Source organism: Apteryx mantelli, chromosome 2 (genome assembly GCF_036417845.1).
Source record: "Apteryx mantelli isolate bAptMan1 chromosome 2, bAptMan1.hap1, whole genome shotgun sequence".
In the NCBI taxonomy this organism is placed as follows: Eukaryota; Metazoa; Chordata; class Aves; order Apterygiformes; family Apterygidae; genus Apteryx; species Apteryx mantelli.
Genome location: NC_089979.1, coordinates 169,802,095 through 169,819,724, shown reverse-complemented (window position 1 = coordinate 169,819,724; position 17,630 = coordinate 169,802,095). Strand labels below are relative to the sequence as shown.

The 17,630-nt window shown below is 48.8% G+C and overlaps 1 protein-coding gene across 2 annotated transcripts in view; it reads left to right on the top strand.

The window, feature by feature from the left end:
- GJC2 (gap junction protein gamma 2) overlaps nt 1–17,200 on the top strand; it is a 34,016-nt gene extending 16,816 nt beyond the window's left edge. Inside the window, exons 1-2 of one of the 2 annotated variants that reach the window (XM_013948052.2) lie at nt 9,668–9,945; nt 14,876–17,200. In XM_013948052.2, coding sequence (XP_013803506.1) covers nt 14,896–16,143 — 1,248 coding nt within the window. In that variant the 5' untranslated portion in view covers nt 9,668–9,945; nt 14,876–14,895 and the 3' untranslated portion in view covers nt 16,144–17,200. Of the gene's footprint in view, nt 1–9,667; nt 9,946–14,875 lie in introns of those variants that run through there. The other variant, XM_067292045.1, reaches the window with a different exon arrangement.
- The last annotated feature ends 430 nt before the right edge of the window (nt 17,201–17,630 follow it).

Below are 17,630 nucleotides of genomic sequence, written 5' to 3'. Positions count from 1 at the left end.
CATGTGGCCTCCCTTCTTGGCACGGGGGACCACTCGCTTCCAGATGTGAGGTATGATGCAAAGAGCCCTCACGCAGGAGCCGCTGACCTATCCGGTGTCAGAGGGTGGGGGCCCACCTATGTAAACACATCCAGGAAGCCTCCTGTCCCTTTTCCACACCGCGCTCTCCTTTGGACCAGACCAGCCAGCCTCCACCGATGCTCCATCCAGAGGGCTCCCAGGGAAGGTACCGTACCGCACGCCCAGCTCTGGGCATTTCTCTCTCGTATTCCCTCTTTTCTGTATGTAAGCATAACTATATAATTATCTCTGTATATAATTACCTAAGTGGCCATTTAAATATTTACTGGTGATACTGGTGGAACAATAAATCTTGGTTAGCAGAGTAGAAACCTGCCCCAGTCATGCTGGGACCCCAGCCAGAAGGATAGGGAGGCACTTGTAGTAATAATGTTTCCTTTTTCTTCATTTTCTGTTTTGTCTGTTATCGAAGAACAGTTGGCAAAAGAGTATCCAACACGTTTGTTTCCTCATTTATCACATTCTGGTCTCCCTCTCTTCCCTTTTAGCTATGTTTAAGTCTTATTAGTAATGGAAAAATGAGCCATAAAGCTACACTCAAGTGTCTGGTATTTTTGCTTTAACCTTTGCTTTCTGGTCTTCAATATCCTTATGTAGTTTATGTTGGGCTTTTGTAGGTGGATGAAGCTGGGTAGTCACTGCTTGTCTTTCTGGGCATGTACTGTTTCTGTCCTCCCCTGCCCTGGTGGCCTTGGTGAAATCCCTCTTACGGTAACTGCTTCAGCACTGAATTTTTCCATGTGTTGTTGCAACATGAGATCATTGCAGCTTGTACAGGGGTCCTGTGTAACATTTTGCTGATTTGGAGTTGCAGGATTGGGCTCTGTTGCATGGAGCTTATTCAGGGAGGGAGCAGGGATAGATTTATATGGGGGAGTAAAGGGTACGGTAGCCGTCCCCACTCCTTTTCCCCATTTGCACAACAGTTGGGTCACTGAGTAGCCTCACCATTGTGGCTCTAACTGGCCTGGCTTTTCCAAAATCACAGGCTTTTCCAAAGCCAAGGGGTTGAGTGTCCTAGCAACAGTGCAACTGTTGGGCTTTTCAGGGAGGTTTGGTGTCTTAGAAGCACAAGTCCTGCTGGAATAAGATTTGGACCTATCATACATATCCAGCTCCTTGAGCTCCTTGAGCTTCACTTCAGCTCCTGGACAATGGATTTAGGATACCAGTGTTATGTTCTTAGCTTTGAAAAACCTTGGTCTAAGTTTTAATTTGGTCTTTTCCCTAAAGCAACACATCGTTTGCCTGGGGGAATGGCTGCATCCAGCCACTAGGATTGGAAATGCTGCCCACAAAAACTCACGTTTGTTTTATGCTGGTGACTCTTCATCATAACATCAGCACTTGCTGTGCTGGAAGGCAGCTCAGTGGAAGCAGGACCCAGTGAACTGCTTTGCAGGACATGTTTCCTCCTTGCCCTCTTGGGTCTTTCAGGCTATGTCTCAAACCTCTGCAGGCAGAGGTGTGACCGCAGGAAGATATACCTGCACAGGATATAAAACCAGTGTCTGGAAACTCGGAGTGCAGTGTGGGACTCGGCATGTGTTGGCTCAGCACCCTAAACAAATGCCACACCAAAGCAAAAGTACCTTAAATCTGCTTAAAAGTATAGCTGCTCTTCCAAATCACCCACACTTTGTTTTTAACCACACTGTTATTTAAAGCACTAAGGCATGAGCTCTGCTTAGAGAAGAGCTTAGGACAGGACAAGTACTTGGCAGTCATTCAGCGTTCATGGGATATGGCCAAGGTTTAACAGGGAGCATCACGTGCAGGTGAATGGAGCATGGACCTTGCTCAGGCAGCTGGGATGGGTCCTGTGGGTCAGATTCCCACAGTGGTTCAGAGGGGTCTTGCTCACTGCAAGCTCATTTCCGTGTTAGGGTAAAGACACAGTTCCTCTAATCTGCACTTTGGTTAGTAAGTTACAGTTATTTTAGGGGTGGCAAAGACAGGGAGATGTCTTTGCACCCAATTCTCAAGCTGTGCTTCTTGGGGATAAAAGAAATCTCAACCAAACCCCTCAACCCCTCGCCAGAGCCTTCTTCCCTATTGCACTGTGGTTTGGGCAGGTAGATGCTAGCCAAGAAGTGAACCAGGATTGAGATTGGACTAGGGATCTTTAGAGCTGAGTCCCCACCTTGGCCAACAGGACCATGTTTATTGGTGGGTTGCACAGCCATTTACTTCGGTGCAAAAGTGCTCTCCAGCCAAAGCAGAGTAAGGGCAGTGGTAGGGTTTCCCCTCCTCCCTCTGCCAGGGAAATAGGGTTCCTCCAACCCACAGGATGTGGAGCTCATGGGACAAGTCTAAAAGGGTCGATATCAGAGTCAGTGTTAAGTCCACACAACACAGCACTGATCAGACCTCCTGGTTTAGGATGAAGCGAGCTTGGGGGGCTCCACTGTGAGGAGGAGAAAAGCCCAGAGGCACATTCCCCTTAACAGGAATGTTGCCCTCCCAGCAGAGGCGTTGGTAAGACATGGTCCTTCAGTCTTGCGGCGTATCGCCTCTCACATGGCCAAGGAATGAACTGCATTTTGGCTCTGTAGGACCTTGGCCTTGCCAGGGGCCTGTGGGTGAGATGAGGCCCACTGAAAGTGATTCAGTTTACGGACAGATTTATGTCCTGGCATACTACTGTCATCTGTCTCTCTTCCCAACCGGGTGTCTCACCCTATTTAAAAAAGTATTTAGTGAACCTCTGTTCTCCTGATGCCTGTTTCTGCCTTGGCCTGCTTTTTCAGGCAAAACTGGCATGAACCTAGTTAAAATCCTGGTGGAGGAGCTTGTACTGAGACTTGCTGCACACAATGGAGCTGGTCTAACACCAGACTGGCATCGGTTGGGGATAGGTAGTCAAGCTGGCCGCAGTGACCCTTTTACTGCCGCTCCGTGTCTGGCAGGTGAGGTGAGTGGCAACCAGAACAGGATCAGAAGTGTGACCTCCTATATCAGAGGATCAGCAGGAGCACATCACCCCCAGTGCATAAAATTTGGGCACAATGGAGGCTTAGTGCCTTATGCAAAGCTGTCTAAATATCCTTCATTTGGGTCCGGAGTCACTGGCTTCTCCTGTCCCCTCCCTCTCTCTCTTGACACTGTGCACATGTTTTTCATGCAGCTGAATACCAGGGAAAACTGTCCTTCTTGTCCATTCAACACAAGCCAGGGGACCTCGCCCAGCATCTCTTGAATCGAGCCCAGAAGCTGTGGTTGACCTTCCAATCTTTGCTCCCCATCCCTTTGTTTCTGCTCCCTTTTCCTGGGGCTCTTCCAAGCTCCCACTTAATGTACTGTCTCTGCCCATTCACAGGTGTCAGAAAAACCCCTCCACCTTTCTGGAGCGGCCAAAAACGTGGCTGCTTTCTGTACCGCTTGACTTTTTCCAGTGTTCCCTAACACTTCCCACGCACTCTGGTCTTTTTTCCTCTGCCCTCGTTTGTGTTAACGCACCTCTGCTCTGTGAACTGTTAAAGGAGGAGCTACCAGGGGGCAAAAACAGGAGGAGGTGATGTGCCGTGAACTTTTGCACAGCCATTGTTGCTAGGGGACTGACTTCCTCTGATTTATGTTTTTTTTTGCTTTTTTGTCTTTTGTACAAGCTCAGGAAGGTCTACAGCAAGTCAAGCCTGGCCTCACTTCATAGGGATGTGCTTTAGAAAAGGCAGCGCTAGGAACGCTGGCTGGAAATTTTATTGCTTCCTGTTATGAGGGCTCAGGGAACGATGAGTTTGGGGGAGAGAAGCAGGTCGGCACCGAGCCCAGGTACTCCCCCAAAGCGCTCGGGTGGGGCTGGAGATAGACTTTTTTCTTCTCTATTTTTCTGTGGCTACTTCAGGAAAGGGAAGCAAATAGAGAAGGAAATAATTGCTTGATTTGGCCTTTGCAGAGACCTCTGACTCTTGAGGCACATCGCCGCTTTTACTATGCTTTCTTTGGAGCAAGAACAGACAAATAGAAAAATGCTATAAAGAGCTTCGCCGAGCAGTGTGGCTTTCTAATGTTAGCGCTGCCCATAGTGGTACTGCAGCATTTCACGCTTCCTGCGCTTCCTTTCTTTGCTACCTTTCGGTACGTTGACATATGTTACCATAGAGAATAAAATCGGCCTTGAAATTTTCAACAGAAAGGGGCCTGTCCAAAAAATATGTGGTTTTGTCAACGCTGAAATTTATCTCAAGACTATGTCCATCACAATGAAATTTTCAGCTGGGAAGAACCGGAATAAATCATTTCTGCTCATTGGCCTGGGTTTAAATGCTTCCTCTGGGCTTTTCTAGTTTATTACTGTTATTTAACTATATTCACATTTTTTACACTTTCAAAGTGAAGTGCTTTTGCCTTTCTGCGGTCATCATTCGGCAATATCAAGAAGACACATTTCAATGTTACTGAGCAGAGATTTTATTCATTCTGTTAATATCATTGGTCTTTCTGGTCCAATTACAAACTAAAGCAAATTCTGCTTTCTGACCTATCTTTTTGGTCTTTTTGGCTAACAGAGGCCCTACAGTGGTCATAAATCGCTCAAATCTAATGGAAATTCAAATTCAGAGTTTATATTTTCAGAGTGCTTTAATGAAAACAGCCTTCACCTTGTTTTCAAATATCCTTACACGAGATAGATAGCCAAAATCTCCACAGGCTTTTGAAAATGTGTGAGACCTGATTTTCTGAGATTGGCCCTTGCAGGAGCCAGAGACCAACTGCGATATTCTGGTCCAGGTCAGGCGCTTTCTTGGGTTCACCTAGCAAGCACAGATGGACGCGCGTAGAGATCAGAAAAGAACGAACCTGACGAGAAATGGCTAGGTGCCTTGGCTTGCTGCAGTTCAGACGGCACGTTTGCTCCGCGGTTGTCATCACCACTGTGCTGGGGTCGACCCGGGTGTCTGTGCAGCAGCTCCTGAACGGCTCCCAGGGGTGGCCAAGTGTGCTAACGGGACAATTTGCCTTAACACCACCAGTTACTGTTTCGAGTGGCAGTCTCACCCTCCAGTAATGGAGGAAATCATGGCATAACCCTGGGAGAAAGGTGCTGTTGAGCTGGAAGCAGTCCTAAACCCAGCCCATCAGGGTTTAGATCCTGCTTTTTCTCTTGAATTGTTGTTGCCTGCTAAAGGGAGGTTGGAGTCACTGAACATCTCAAATTTAGCCTGGAGAGGCAGGGTCACCGGCATAGCCGAAATATGTCTCTTCCCTTCTTTTTCATTTTTAAGACACATTCCCTGTTTTTCCATCTTCTCATCACCTGTCCAAGTCCGGCATTATCCACTCAAATTCCCACAAATGTTTTTGAAGCAGAGAGCTTTGCTTCACAAGGCAAACGATGAAGTTGGGGTAAGGAATCACTGCGGCATGCTGCGAAAGAAAGGAGCAGGAATCTCCAAGTCTTTAGGATGAGACCTGGTGCCTTTCAGGACATGATGTTTGAGGAAACACGAGCTATCAGGCTCAATGGGACAGAGAGGGGCGGGTCGGTGACCTGGGTTGGGTGCAAATGTGTGGCTGGTCCTCTTCTTCCAACCCCATAAATTCCTCGCACGGAGACCGGCGGCTCTGAAGACAATGAGGATAATGGCAGGAAGAGGGGAATTTCAGAAAAGGAGGAAGCGTTTATAGTGGAGGGCGCCGTTCTCTGAAGCACATGTTTATGCCTGACCAAAATCTCTGTTTAAAGCCATTTTTAGAACAGCGGCGCTCTGATAAAGCGACGGGGCTGCAAATAGCAGCCCAGCCAAAGCAGAGGCACTAATGAGATTAAAACCTGCCGCTTTTCCCTCTTTAGCCAGGACGTTTTAAAGAGGTGCCTTCCCTTGTACTGTCACCGTGAGACCTTATCATTCACCGGTAAAGCTATAAGCCCCCCCCCCCCCCATTTATGGAATTATAAAAATGCTGGGGGAAAAGAAAAAAAAACAAGAAAATTCAGCAGTTCTGCAGTGGAGTTTAGAATATGCAAAGAGGGGAGAATTTTTTTTGCAAAATCTCTACTTTCCTTTTAGACAGCTTTGGTATCTTGTTCTTGTCGCTCTCCAGCCTGGGGACCTCTCCTGGGGCTCTTCCACCCCTGTCCATCACTGAGCCTGAATTTTACCTCTCTCTCCCCAGTCCCCATCTGGTGCCTTTGCAGCAAGGCTACCCTCATTTGCTGGATTCAAACGTTTTTGCTCCCCAGGCATGTAATTCTGCTGCCTCCTAAGCCAGCAATGCTCCTAAATCCAACAACTTCCAATAAGGTCAAAATTTGATGCTCCTAATTTGTTTCAGTTTTGTGAAATTTGTCTCAGCACAGTAAAGTTGCATCCTGGCTTATGTTTTAAACAGCAACCTTATTAATCGGGCAAAGATGTGTTTCTTCATTTGATATAGTTTTGAAATGGATTGAATGAAAAAACAAAAGGTGAAAATTAGAGAAGTAAATGCATCGGCTCCATCAGAGCAATGCAGCACAGAGATTTGTAGAGATTGGGCCAGACTAGAAAATTTTGCTTGCTACTCATCACTGACATAGTAGGAGACATAATACTAGATCTGATTATTGTTAGCATCCAACTGTCATTCATTTTAGCTGGATACTTAAACATTTATGACATGATCATTTATAGATCAATATTCTAAAATACGAGAGGTGCCTGGGTGGATAGACGGCTCCCAGGAGAAGCCAGAATTGCACAAGTCTCCATTACACACATTCACTTTCTTTCTCAGCCCTCTTTTTTATTGCCCTTTTTCAGTTCCAAGCATTATTTAGAGGCCAGGACATGGGGCACTGGAGGGATGGGCAGGGGAAAAGGTGCCTACAGCTGTTTTAGTCTGGGGATTTATTCAGGGCTGGAAAAGCTCTGTTTGTTCTCCAGTGTCTGCCTTGGAAGGAGGAAAACACAAACTGTTTATGAGAGTGTGCATATTCCTGCTCTTCTGTGTTATTACTGCAGATACGCACAGCACAGGCTTTGGCTTTCACACAACCTGTCCCCTCTGATGGTGAAAACCGAGCTAAAACCTTCCCGCTCCCTGCCTGCTTCGCACCCCGCTTGCAGCCGTATCTGCTGTGCCGAAGGCCGGGGGCAAAGCAGACGGAGCACTGGTCACCCAAAGAGCGGTGCCCCTTGAGAAGACTTCCACCGAGAGAGCTTGCTGGGTGTATAAATAACCCACGCAGGTTAGAAAGCAAAGGGCCAGGAAAGGCTGCCTGACCCGCGGGACCGGCACTGTGCCGAGCTGCCTTTTATCTCTAAGTTGCTCCTTGCAGTCCTGCAGAGCCTGAAAGTTGTTCTCAGATAGTTATTTATAAATAACTGTACTCTCTGCAGCTCCGTCCTACTCCAGCTGGAGCTGGTCATAGTTTTGCCACAGTCTCTGATGGGAATGAGAGCTCGGTAGTCATTCCTCAAAGCTGATGGAGCTCAAAGCACTTGCCTTTTTTGATGAAGGTGGTGTGAAACGTGCTGGAAATCACAGGGTCCCCGCATGGGACCATGGTGTGGCACCTATGGAGGTGGCCCACCAGGCTGTCCCTAGATGTGAAGGTCCGTGTGGGTGAGAAGGTCACCACTGCTGTGCAGGTGGCCTTCGCAGGGCTCCCCGAAGCAGGCGGGAGGCCGGCTCCAAGCCCTGGGAACCGTGCGGTGGCAATGTAGCCTTGGCTTGCTGCACATTTCCTCTGTCTCAGCTGGGGTCCACACCACGTGTCCAGGCAGGTCCTGTTTCCCATGAAATGATTTCAGCAGCATGTTGAGGGCTGAAATGCTATTTTAGGATGTGTGCTGCCGTCTGCTTTGAAGAGCGCAGCCCTCACTCAATGCAGCTCTGACAGCCCTTGGATATGACCCTGGCAAAGCAGTGCTGTGCATTAATCTGCCCCGTTCCTGGCGTCTTGACTGGGGAGGGAAGGGTGGGACAACACTGCCCAAATCGCAGGAGATGTGCAGCATTTCACAACCTGTTGGCCATGTTGTCCTCTGGCAAAGCTGTCCTACTTGAGTTGCAGCCCGGGCTTTCTGTGGCCATCGCCACCAAGATCTTGCATGATGTTGTTAGCCAAGTGATGGCTTCTGGACGGGACATCTCCAGGAAGATTGGGGCGTTGCTGAAGGGAGAGGTCCAGACCCAGTGCTCTCCACTGAAACCAGCTCCCTATCCCCACCAGGTCCTTTGAGAGTGCAAGCTTTGTAGGAGCATTGTACGCTTAAGCTGAAGGATGCACCAGGGTCATGACAATTTAACTTCATTAAGGGCTAATTTCCCCCTGCCAAAAAAAAGCCTGTTTCCCTATGCCCAAGGGTATGTCCACCCCTACACGTAACTTAGCTTAACGCTGGGCTCTTTCCACCTGCCTATCAGAGATGGCTACTTCTGAATGAGAAATTAAGCAATCACTGTGCATGACTAGTCATTTTTTTATCTGAAGAGCTTCCAGAAAGTAGCTGCAGTACATCCAGAAACACCACCCCCCCGGAGGACCTGTTAGCGTGAGGCTGTGCCACGTGGCCGAGTTCTGATGGGAGCAGCCTCACGCATCCATTGGCTCTTGCGGAGCAACTTCCAATGGCATGGCCAAAGCACGACGCCAGCGTGGCCCAGTGCAAGGACACCACTGCTTACAAGATCATCGGGGTGAGGTGCTCCAGAGAGCAGCAACTGCCCATCCACCCCCCTTTGGGATTTTTGGGCAACCGCAGCCTTTTTGCAAAGGTTGTAAATCTGACAGCACCCTCCTGAGATGAAAGCTCCTGATTGATAGACCATATGGTTTCTAACTTCTCCCTTGATCAAAATGGGCATCCTCTGTGCTTTCTCCCCTGGAGGGTTTGCCTGATCCTTTTTTTGTGCTGTTGGCCACTGCTGTCACTTCCTTCTCCTCATTCCCGGCCTCTGGAGAGACACTCTGCCTTGACTCACCATTTCAATCTCAGCAGCTACCTGGAGTCCCAGCCCTGGTGTGGCAACGGCAAGGTTCCCATGAACGTAGTGGGGAACAGAAATGATCCTTGCACTATCAGGAGGGGGATGCTTCTCCATCTGCCTTAGGTCCCATGTTGATTCCCAAATGTCCTTATATGTCTTTTGCTTCTGCAGAGAAGCCAAGAAAGCCCGTGGTGTGCTCAAAAGCCCATCACAGTCCCCACCTTGAGAAGGGAGGTCTGCCCTCTACCTCCACCCATGAGCCCTTTCAGAGAGCCTCGCCTGGGGATGCAGCAAAGCAGGATCCTGAAATAGGTTTTTCTCACTACTGAGTCTTGCCTCTCTCTCTCTCCCTCTCTCTCTCTTTTTTTTTTTTCCACCAATTCTCTGCCCATGGAGCTTTTGCCAAAATGTGTTTTCCACATGTTCCCTATTAGTCATGCTTTCTGTCTTACAAATCTGTTACCAGCGCCGCTAACTGACGCTACGAATTTACTTCCAACAGCCTCCAGAGCTCGACAGCAAAATTCCAGGCAGCGTTCCTAAAACGGACCCAGCAGCTTGTTTGCGTTTAAAAAAATCAGTGCTCCGCTCTTCCCCGTCACGCAGCACCTTCCCTTCGTCCGTAAGGGCTTGGGGAGCCCCGGCGAGGGCCGGAGGCGCCCCACGTTCGCGCACCCGCAGCGGCGGCAGGGAAAGGGCCCGTGGGTGCGAGCGGTCCTCCGGCAGCATCCGCGCGGGGCGTCCCGGCGGCGGGTGCCGCGCTGCCCCAGAGGCGGAGTTTGACGGCCTCTTAAATACTTCCCCGGAGCGCTCGGTTCAAGCCGCCGGGGCATGGCGTGACCGCGGCGGCAGCCGCTTATCTAGGGCCGGGCGACGGGCTCAGCGCGCGGGAAAAACTTGGAATGCGGAGTGGGGGGAGAAACCCACAGCGAGGAGCACTATGTCGCTGTAAGTAGACTTTCCGTTGCGTTTTTCCCTTCAGTTTACACAAGCGGAGAACAGGGTGGGGAGTGGAGCAGCAACGAAAGACTTCCAGTAAAAGCAGGGGGTTTTTTCTGCTTCCCCTCCCCTGCTCCTTGTTCTGCTTATTTTAGACTCAGGTTTTCAAGTTTTCCCAGTTCCAGCAGCTGTGTCTGCAATTGCACAGAGGAGTCAGTAGATCTCGGGAAATAACTGTGAGGCTCGGAGCCAAAAGGCAGACCCTCTACCCAGCTACGCTCGGTTTTCACTATTTTAGGGGTGAGCCAAAGGCTCTAGAAACGTAGCTGTCGGACTGCGTGGGGTTTGGGTCAGGATCAGCTGGGAACACGGTGCAACTCCCCTCTTCGTAGCTGTTTCAAAGTGCAACGTTTACCCAGCAGGTGTTTTATATGCCGCATATCAAATAGCGTGGAGAAGACTGGTGAAGTTAGATAATAGTGAATGAATGGATTGCAAAGCCCGAGGGATGGGAGATGCCCTCATGTGATCTCTCCGACAGGTAATTTAGCTAGATAATCTACCCCCCGTGTTATAATCTAATCCATCTACTTGCTGCAGTTCCACACTCATGTTTTTGCCCAGGGATATGGATTATATAAACTTTTTTACTGAGCAGAGGAACTGAGTTTGAAGCATTTCAAAGATTCCAAACCCTGTCTTTTTGTGCTTTGATAGTTTGCATTTTGAGGAGAAGAGTCTCAGTCTTGTCCTAATACCATCCTGTTCATTCAGCAGAAGCGATGTGACCGTTTGGAAGCTTGTTTGCCTGATAATTGCTTTCAAAACAGAACGAGGTCCTAAAATCCTCAAGCAGTTAAAGGCATTAAAATCTCATTTTGCACGGAGTGAATGCACAGACTTCCTAGCCAGCCAGTTCTAAAAAAGTGCTGAAAGTTTAACTGAGCAGATTGTAGGAGGGTTTTAACTGAGCAGATTGCAGGAGGGTTTTTTCCTTCGTTTCCGTGGGCTCTTTCCAGTACGGTGCTGGGAGAGGGTGGGCACAAAGGATCATCCAGGTGCACCGAGGCAGCAGCGGGGTCCTTGGGATGCAGAAACAGCGCGAGGTTGTTTCCTGCAGATGTTGCTGCAGATCCAGATGTGCACGGAGGGTGGCAGGTTTTCGGAGCTGGCGGAATTTGCACTGTTCAGGACGGGACTAACAGCTACAGCTGGTAGCTGGTAACCTCCTCAGAGCAAAACATCAGATCGATCCTTGAATATTTACTCCAAAATCCATCGTTACCCAGGTCAGACCCTCACGGCCCCAGCAAAAGTTCTGTTGGAAGCTTCCTCAGCTCTCCGGTAATTTTGTCCTTGAGTACCAATTGCAAAATGGTAAATTATCCCCAGTTTAGACCTCCTAAGTGAGCACTGAAATGAACTGAAGTGCTCGACATGACATTTGCAGTCCACGTTTTAGAACAAATCTGATTTTGCGCTTGCAGGAAATTGGAGGTGCAGATGGGAGCAGATGGATGGCTAAATACTGGCATAGGAGTAGTCAGGCTGGAGCAGACCTGCACTCCGGCATGTCCCAAGCCCTGCCGCTGCCGGCACCAGGTGCTGCGGAGACGGACGCACCGTGTCCTGCAGCAGGCAATTACGGCACAGCCATGCAGTGGGGCCTAACCCTTCCCAGCCTCCCATCAGCTGGACTCTGGTCAAGTGCCTGGATTAATCCTGCAAATATTTTAACTCCCCATTTTGCCCATACCTGAGTGCAGACACAAATCAGCAGCAGGGTTAAAGACATTTTGAAATGTATCCATTGAGTTTAAAGGAGCAAAAATCACTTAAACAGGGGGCTTTCCCATCTTGCCGCTTAATAAACCCCATTTCCTTAATAAATAGCTCTGTAGAGATCATTTTCCACGTTCTTCTGCAGTGACTGTATCTGCAGAAGCATTTTTATGACCATTGTGGCTGAGGCATGGTGGACTCACCACCGCAGAGGTTTTCTGGACATTGATGGACCCAAGTGGACCCTCTCCCTGCCTGCTGTGTGTCAGGGCTCTCCTCCGTTACAGTAACCCCTGGAAGCCGTGGTGGTACACCCATTGCACAGACCCAAACAAAACTGTCCCAGATACCTCCAGTCTACCCAGGGAGGCTGCTGGCTTGAGTCACTTTTGGGACAGGAGATGGGGATTTTGGTGCCAGTGACTTTCAGAGCTGTTGTGCTTCAACTGAGAAGTTCGGGATAGGCAGGAGACCTTCCTCACCTCTTCTCCCGGCTTGTTAGCCAGCCTAAGGCAAGTTGCTTCCCCACTCTCTGCCTCAGTTTCTCTAGCTGTAGGAGAAGAATAACAGCCCTCGCCACCATCTGCAAAGTGCTCCTGCTGTCTGAGTCCAGCGTGTGAAGACTTAGGGTTTTGGGTTCACAGAGGATTTGTTTGATCTAGAAATAGCAGGGTTAGAAAATTCCATCTGCCTTCTCTCGAGAGCTCTTGACACTGAAAGAATTTAGCTGGATCTCGAGCCTCGGGCCACGTCGTTCCCTCCCGCAGCAGCGTGGAGACTCGCGCTGAGCAAACTAGCTGCGTTTGGCTCATATCCGAAGACACAGCATGAGGAAAATAACATTCCGGAAAGGCAGAATGTGGAGAATAGAGCAAGTCACGTTTCCCTCATTGCTCCCGCTCGGGGCTGTGCCCACAGAGCGCTGTGCCAGGGAAAGCAGCTGCACAAGGGCTCCTTCCCACCCACCCTGTCGCAGCCAGCGGGGTCGAGCTCCAGCTTGTGCCAAGGAAACCCTGTGCCTAATTATGTATTTTCATGTCAAACCAGTGCAAAATCCCCTTAGGACCGGGCTCATGTCTCATGGTGTCATTTGGCCTCCTGGACACTTATCTTCGTGAATGAGCCAGGGTTGAACTGAGGGGTGGCTTTGGTGTGGGTCAGGCTTCCCCAGTAAATGTACGGTAGTTCCTTCCTCTTCCTCTGCATGACCTTGAGCGATGGCATGGGAAGAGCTGTGCTGGGGCAGCTACCACCGAGCCGTAACACACTGCTGTGTGGACACACTCATGTCCACGCTCACATGCTTGACTCCACCATCCACCACCAACATATCCCCTCTTTGCTGTTGGATGCAGGAGCAAGCATCATCTCAAGGATGAGTCTTGGCTCACAGACACCTCATTTACTGCCTGCCATCAGGTGCCTATGTGCAGACAAGGTGGTGAACTCCCTTGCAGTCAGTGGAGCTTGAGAACTGATGTAGGTGTCTACTGGAGGGTGAGCTGAACTGCTCTCTGGGCTCTGCTGGCTTTAATGGGTACAGGTGAGCACCCACATACAAACACCCTGATGTTAATCTGCCTTTTAATCCATGCACTGAGTCCCACCTGAGCTGTCTAAGCTCAAACATGGTCTGAATAGAAACAAAAGTAAACGATGGCTTTTCAAAGCAGAAATCCCCACCAGACACGGTGGAGGAAACATGTCTCTGCAGCAGAGGGACCTATCCGCCCAGCCTATCCTCTGCCACTCCAGGGTGAGAGCCCCACTGTCCCAGCAGGAGCCCCACCAAGATGCCCTTCAGATCTGGGTGCCTTCCTTATCTCGCCCCCACCACGCTGGAGCTGCTTCAATGTCTGCTTCACCTCGGTCCTTCTTCACATCTTCCTTGGGGAGGGAATCGCATATGCTGAGCAAAGTTGTGTCTTGCAGTGTTTTCTATATTGCCCGCTTGGCAATGGAACTAGGGTTGGTTTTCTTCCTAGTGGTGTAAGGGACAGTTTCTGCCCTGGTTATGCTCCGTGGCAAAATTATAAAAGGAAAACATCTAACTGAGCCTAAAAAAAATAGTGATCACCCTCTTCCTTCATTTTTTTAAATGGTTTGATTAAAAAGTAGCTATCTAGACAGCCTACTTTTAAATATTTTTTATGCCTGTCCTGGTGAGTTATGCTTGAAAAATAATTGGATCATCATGATTTGCAGCAACGAATGACAGCATTGAGTGTGCTACTGCTGTCAGTACCTGACGCTGAGTGCGGGATGCACACGTCCAAAGAACGAGCAAGGGGTCGGGCTGGTGCACCCAAGGCTGGCGAGCGGGATTAGCAAGTGCTTTCACTTTCCTGGACTCCACCATGGGGTCATGAGTCCCCAGGTATCTGTCAGGGCTGCTGTCAGTCAAATAGGTGCGTGTCTTTCTTGGTGCCTGTGGGTAACCCAAGGAGGTTGGGCTGAGGCCCCACTGCAAGTCAAGCTAAGCCCAAAATAGCTATTATGAGCTCTTCCTCCCCAGCTGCCCAGGTCTTCCAACAGTCGCATGGTCTTCTCTGAAAGTTTTTGAAGGTTATTTTTAAAACAGCCTGCATTTGATTTAAGCATTTGTTTTGTTTTGTTTCTCAAAAGGAACTTAAAAGCTCTGTCGGCCTGAAAATATAAATATTCCCATTCTTCTGCTGACTTTTTTGCATTTTTCTGGGCTTGCTGATGAAAGCCATTTCAGCAGTGTGAATCTCTGTGAGGTGGGGAACATCTCCCATTCCCACATTCAGCCTCTCCCATATCCCTTCCCTCATGGAGTGCTTGAGCACGTGATGCACAAGCAAGAGATTATCACAAATTAATTGTCTTTTTGTGCCTATGTTCCTTCCCTTCTCCACTATGTTCATTTATCCCAAAGCCCCCAAAGCCTTGTTACAGCTGAGCAATGTCTTGAAAGAGGCAATAAAATGGGTAACAGGAATCTAATAGATCCTGGGGCTTGTCTTGTTATGAACTTACATACATCCAGTGTAACCAGGTATCCCTGCCTCCTATCAAGGTGGTGCAGCACGTCCCCACACCGGCCACGGCTTGGTCCCCAATGCTAGACTGACTCTATTGCTGACTGTTGCCACAGACGTTAACTTATGTTTTTTGCTTCTCTCTCCTCCTTCAGGTTATAACTGAGTAGCCCTTATGACCAACATGAGCTGGAGCTTTCTAACCCGCCTGCTAGAAGAGATTCACAATCACTCCACCTTCGTGGGGAAGGTCTGGCTCACCGTGCTGATCGTCTTCCGCATTGTCTTGACAGCGGTTGGAGGGGAGTCCATCTACTCCGATGAGCAGAGTAAGTTCACCTGTAACACCAAGCAGCCTGGCTGCGACAACGTCTGTTACGATGCCTTCGCACCGCTGTCACACGTCAGGTTCTGGGTCTTCCAGATCATCATGATATCCACCCCTTCGGTCATGTATCTGGGCTATGCCATCCACAGGATCGCCAGGTCCTCAGAAGAGGAGAAGAAGTTCAAGGGATTCAAGAAAAAGAAGCAGTTTGCTTTGAACTGGCAGGCAGTGCGCAGCCTGGAGGACCCGATGGAGGCAGATGAAGAGGAACCCATGATCTCTGATGATACAGCAGAAAACGAAAAAGCCAAAGACAAACCCAAAAGCAAAGAACAGCAGAAGCATGATGGGAGGAGGCGCATCCAGGAAGAAGGACTGATGAAAATCTATGTGTTCCAGCTACTTGCCAGAGCTTCATTTGAAGTCTGCTTCTTGGTAGGGCAGTATCTTCTCTACGGTTTTGAAGTTGAAGCTTTTTTTGTCTGCAACAGAGTCCCTTGCCCTCACACTGTGGACTGCTTTGTGTCCAGGCCAACAGAGAAGACGATCTTTCTCCTGGTGATGTATGTTGTGAGTTGTCTGTGCTTATTGCTCAACATGTGTGAGATGTTTCATCTGGGGTTTGGGACTATCCGAGATGCCATTCGTAACCGAAAAATCAACAGCTTTAGGCAGCCTCCCTACAACTACGCCTACCCAAAGAACATCTCTTGCCCTCCTGAGTACAACCTGGTAGTGAAATCAGAGAAATCCACCAAGCTCCCCAATAGCCTGATGGCCCATGAGCAGAACTTGGCTAATGTTGCTCAGGAGCAGCAGTGCACAAGCCCAGATGAGAATATCCCGGCAGACTTGTCCACCCTTCACAAACACTTGCGAGTGGCCCAGGAGCAATTAGACATAGCGTTTCAGAGCTACAGCAGCACCCAGCCCAACACACAGCCTTCTCGAACCAGCAGTCCCGCCTCGGGTGGCACCGTGGTAGAGCAGAACAGGGCCAACACCGCCCAGGAGAAACAAGGTGCTAAACCCAAAGCCTGCTTGGAGAAAGGAAGCTCAAGCAGCAAAGACGGAAAGACATCTGTTTGGATATAGCTCGTTTAAAAGGAGAGAGGGCAGTGTAAGTGGAGTTTTTATTTTGGTTTGTTTCTGTTTTTCAGTATTGTCTTGAGTTCATTTCACAGGGCACAGGCACAATTTTTATACGGAAGTCAGCAGTGAAAAGGAGTTTCAGACCAATTTAGTGTTGTCTTCCAGTACATTAACAAAAGACATTTCCTTACTATTTCCAAGCCATTCTCCAGCTGGGAACCTCCAGTGAGCAATAGCAAGGGTCAGAGACCTTGCATATCCGACCTGTTCGGTCACTGCTGCGTCTCCCAACAGGGACTGGACAATGCGCTGATGGGGAGAGGAGCTGCTGGTCGCTCAGAAGAGAAGTCACCCCTACAGTGAGCAACTCCTCCCCTGCAGTGTGAGGATAGCGTACTGTAGGTTAGGGAGTGTTTAATTATTAAATATCCTTAATCAAAATTAATCGCCGATCCCTTGATTAAAAGGGAAAACAGCTGACACATTGCATGAACTTTCATGACACACTTATGGCTAATTTCCTGTCTGAATTCGTAGCTGCATTAGCAGGCATCATTGGAAACGTATGCAACAGAGATTTGTGCTTTGCGTTGTAACCTGGAACGCACGTCAGGTTATGGGGGGCAGAAACGCAGTGACTGTATCTGCACAGGGAGACCTGAGAGCATAGCACAGTGCTAAAGGTTTTATTTTTTTTCTTCCTCCGCATTGAAACAAAAAGCAAATATGATCAAACACTCCATCGCAGGAGTTAGCAGTGGAACTGCATCGTAACGGTTTTGGGGTAGCTCTTGCTGCAGATGTGATGGGGATCGTTGCACTTACAGCATTTTTAACAAACTGCTACTTCACATCATCAGAAAGTGCCTTTATGCAACCAGGAAAACAAAATTGTAAAGGGTTTGGACATCTTTATTGGCTAAATTTGGCTAGATTTGTTTTTCTGTTTAATCAAACCCTTATAGTGGCAGACCACAGATCTATGCATAGCATGTATATGGTGTGTGTCTGTGTGTACATGTAAGTATATATATGGACACATATGAACATGTCTGTGTGAATATATATAAATATATATATATATATAAATGTAATATCAACCCGCTGGAAATTTACAGCCTTCCCCTTCACTGGGTAAACCTGGCTGATCCAGAACGACGGCTGATCTTCCTCCTGGAGCAGCCCTTGGGTACAGCCTCACCTGGGGAATCTGCAACTTTTCACATACTTGCTTGGGCACCCAGCAGAAGATCAGTGGGGACAGGACCAGCGAGGCCAGTAACAAGCTTTTCCCTAATTTATGGGAGATTTTTTGGTTTTGTTTTGGATTTTAGGGGGGGAGGGTTGCAGTTACAAGAGTTTGGGGGCATGTTAAAAAAAGCTGCCGAGCTCCAAGGCTCCTGCTAGTATTGCGAATATACTTTGTCAGGGTGGTTTTACCCTGCGTCTCTTGTACAGCTGTGGGCCTGTGGCTTTGCCACCATCCAGTA